Here is a 4,222-nt window from a genome sequence, read left to right as displayed (position 1 = left end):
AAAAACTAATATGACACATAAGATAATTTTATACATGTATAGGTCCTCTAGTGAAGGTAATAATCTATTCTTTCACGTGGATTGGATCATCCATATCTAGGATTTGTAACACCGAGTAATAATAGGAGTGATCATGACCCCTCTAAAAATAATGCTGGCTCACTTTATATAAACAAAGAGAACTAGATGTTAGCTCATTTTAAATAGACGAGACGAAGAAGACTAAACATCAAAAGATTCACCTTAACAAATTATGACGGGTAACCTTCCATCTATCTACCTAACATATCTTACCTCTAATCTATTTCTTTGTTGGGATACAAGTCAACTTTATCTATTTACTATTTTCATCTTAAAATATAAAGATTGTTAATTTATTTAAGAAGATATTAAGGTGGAGAAAAAAATTGTAATGTCTCTTAATAAATGCGGAATAGATAGATGTTGGGTGGAGGGTAGGCGAAAATAAAATAGCAAGAATTTTAAATAAGAAGTAATGGATGTAACAAATAAATAGTATCAACATTTATATTTAATTTAGTAAAAGATTCAAATTATATAAATACTTATATTTTAAAACCAAGAAAACATAACACGAATTCAATCGTCATTCCACCACCTCGAAGGGCCCATAACAAAGAATTAAGTGTTTAGCTCCGAAAATAGCTTGATACTCACATACTTCGTATATATTAAAGTCCCGAAATTCATGTTTACTGCAAAGCATAAAATAAATAAAATTTCCACGGAGAATTCCCTCCGTTTTGACGCTCATGAAAAAGGAAAAAAAAAAGATTGACGAGTGTTGACTCCGATGGGATGGTTGACTCTGGCTGCCACTCGGTCTCTACGCGTTATTATTGCCTGGCCGTTTTCTGGCACAAGGCGAAGCTCCGTCCTCAAACGCGAAACCGAAACTCCGTCCCCGATTCCCCAATCCCCAAATCCCTAACCCTAGCCTCGCCACCGCCGCCGCCGAGATGCTCCGCTCGCCGGGCCACTCCCCTCGCCACCTCTCCCCGTCCCCGGCGCCCTCCACGCCTCGCCCCTCCTCCCCGACGCCCTCCTCGGCCTCCGCCTCCGCGCTCGCCGCCGCCTCTTCGTCCAAGCGCCGCCGCCCGGAGGTGCTCGACGAGGACACCTACGTCGCCGCCGTCGAGCGCATCATCGAGCGCGACTTCTTCCCGGACCTCCCGCGCCTGCGGGACCGCCTCGACTGGCTCCAGGCCCTGCGCTCCCGCGACCCGCTCGTGCTCCGCGACGCGCAGCTCAAGATCCTCGAGCGCAGGCGGCGCGTCCAGCGCCGCGGGGGCCCCGTTCCCACCCCGACGCCCGCCACCTCCACCGCGCTCCGCTCCCCGTCCTTCCTCGCCACCCCCTCCGTCGCGCCCTCGGTCGCCGGCGAGGAGGGCGCCGAGGTGGACGACGATGTCGAGGCCGCGCTCTCGCTCGACGACTTCTTCCGCCGCTTCACCAGCGAGGACAACGAGTCCTTCTCCCGCATCCTCGAGAAGGTCAACCACCGTCGCCGCGAGCGCTATGCCCACCTGCTGGAGCCCGCTGAGGCGGCGAAGGCACCCCTGCTGGAGGATGCCAAGCGCGACCGGATAACCGATGGGTATGGCACATCGGGCCAGCCGCCGAGCACCTTGGAGGGTGCCAAGTTCACGGCCAAGAACCTGCTCATGTACTACCCAGCTGACCGTGGGGAGGCGCCGCTTACTGATGAGGAGCGCACCGAGCGGATCAAGGGGATGACCAAGGAGATTGACCGGTCAAACACCAGGTTCCATGGGAGGTCTTCCGCTGATGATGGTACGACCAAGGAGGAGGAGGCGGCTGCCATACTGTATGCACCAGTTGCTGGCTCTACTCCTGGTGGTATGGCATACCATGATCCTGATAAAGCAAAGAAGTATGATTTGGAGGATTTAAGGAAGACTCCAAACCCATTCTATGTCGAATCAGGGAAGAACCCGAACAATGGGTATAGTTTTGTGAGAACACCATCGCCAGCACCTGGTGTGGATGAGTCACCATTCATGACTTGGGGAGAGATTGATGGAACACCACTGAGATTGGACCCTGAGGAGACACCAAGTGGTTCTGGGGGAAGTGATACAGCACATTTTAAGATCCCACCTCCACCTGCTCGGGATGTGAAGGCACATCTGCTCTCAAGGGATGCGGCAAGGAAGATAAAGGAGCGCACTAAAATGTTCCACAAGCCACCACTACCATCACCTGTGAGAGGAGGCAGTGCAAGCCCAAGGACCTTTTCTCCTGCAGCACAGAAGTTTGTTAGGAATGCCATTGCGAAGTCCTCACGTACCATTGATGAGTCGCTACGTGCAAGTTACAGAGGGACAACCCCATCCGCAACCACTCCGAAGACGAGGTTTTCAAGAGACCCAAGCTTGGGATCGCGATCTCCATCAATGAGGCAGGGTTCAACCCCTCCCTGGTGATTTCAATAAACTTCATTGTGTGCTATCCTTATCCTTATCCTTATCGTAAAAGAGATAAGACTTCCATCCCTGTATTGTAGCAAATTATATAACATAGAAAGAGAATGGCAGTAATTTCCATTTTCCATGGAGGCTTTGTGCTAAATTTGCCTAATTACCTTTGTGAAGTGCAAAGTTTTTATTTCCTCAGTTTCAAAATGCATCGCTAGAATCTGTAGTCAATATAGTCTAACCGGCAAATAAGATATGAACTTAATGATAGTATTCTTAACTGAATATTGGTAAACAGAAACTGATATATTTGTCTGATTCTGTGGCAAGAATGGAAGAGTTTTGTCTATTTTTTAAACTTAGAAATATATATACATAAAAATCAATAACAGGAAAATTAAAATTTTAGTAGAATCTATTTTCCTGATGCTAGAATCCTTTGCCAGTTTGGACTTACAAGAATGATTCAAGCTAAAAGTTTAATATCATTAACTGAAATTGTATTCAGAGTAATCACTAAATTGGCCTAATAATGGGGGATAGTGGTGCCATTATTTTGCTACCCTTTTCTTCAATTTCTTCTTTGCATGCTCTCATAGGGTTAATGTGAGCATCCCATCCAGGTCGGTCAACAATAACAATAAATTTAAATTTGGAATGTTTGGCCTAGGATGCGATTATCTATGCCTTGTCCTTTGAAGCTGCACAACCATCAAATTCTTTGGATGAATATACCAAGATGGCAATATTACTTTCATTAGATCCTAACTTGGGTAGTTTGTATGTACAGTTTATAACTACTTCTACAAGTAGAATTACCTACTGGTGGCTTTGGAGGTAGAGTTGCTGAAGAAGGATGGATTGTTATAGATTAGAAACTTCTTTTGTTACAGTTAACATGACCTGTTTAATTGGTTTAATTAAGTTTAGGTCAACTAGGTTATGCTGATCTCGATACTTTGTTTGGTAACCAATATAGTATGTCTGCTGAACTAATTTTGTTAACTGAATAACCGTACATATGAGGAGGTAATATCACTTAGCCCATATGGTTTTGTTTATTTTCTCTTTTTATTAACCTAATCTAGAGTTGAGAGAATAAAAGTTACTTTGACCAAATTATATAATGCTACAAACAACTTATAGACCTTAATGCTTTCATCAGTGGGTGATGATGTATATTTGGAAAATAGTTTTGCTGCTTAGTCTTTAACCCTCTATACACTGAAGAAATTGACAGCATTTTGGGGTTTCAGTGTTATGGTATCAAGAAATTTTGCATGGCATTTAATGATTCTACAAATATAAACGGTTAATTAAACAGTGCTCTCATAGTATGCATACTAGGGTATTCAGTTTCATGTAAAAAATTATATTGTGAAGCAAACATATAAGGATTTGAGGAAGTGATCAGTTCAGAGTATGAATTCTTTCATGACATAGTTTGCAGCTTAAGCATTGGAGAGGAGAGGCATCTTGTATTAATAGAGTGTGAATGATCCATGTCTATTATATGTTGATAAACTTTAATCAATATGTGGTTATTTCTTTTACTCCCTCTAGTTTGATATATTTTGTCTTTTTGGACAATGACACGGTCTTATAAATCTATCTTTGACTTTGATTTTTAATTAAAAAACATATAAAATAAATAAATGTTTACTTTTATTAAAGTACTCTTTGTGAATCACCTATACATATCGTTCTAGTGTTTCCAAACTAAATTTTTTAAAAGTTATTAGTAGTCAAAGTTTTAAAAAGTT

The 4,222-nt window shown here is 42.9% G+C and overlaps 1 protein-coding gene across 1 annotated transcript; it reads left to right on the top strand.

Moving 5' to 3' along the window:
• The first annotated feature begins 900 nt into the window (after positions 1-900).
• LOC102716510 (splicing factor ESS-2 homolog) lies at positions 901-2,724 on the top strand. The gene has a single exon (XM_040525071.1). The coding sequence runs from the start codon at positions 981-983 to the stop codon at positions 2,466-2,468; it is 1,488 nt and encodes a 495-aa protein (XP_040381005.1). The 5' UTR covers positions 901-980; the 3' UTR covers positions 2,469-2,724.
• Positions 2,725-4,222: the final 1,498 nt, after the last annotated feature.

This window comes from Oryza brachyantha, chromosome 6 (assembly GCF_000231095.2).
Source record: "Oryza brachyantha chromosome 6, ObraRS2, whole genome shotgun sequence".
Lineage (NCBI taxonomy): Eukaryota > Viridiplantae > Streptophyta > Magnoliopsida > Poales > Poaceae > Oryza > Oryza brachyantha.
Note: the sequence above shows the minus strand (reverse complement) of the source record. Positions and strands in the feature narration are given on the sequence as shown.

Coding starts and splice junctions, on each gene's coding strand:
- LOC102716510 (XM_040525071.1), top strand. CDS start 981: ATGCTCCGCTCGCCGGGCCACTCCCCTCGCCACCTCTCCCCGTCCCCG.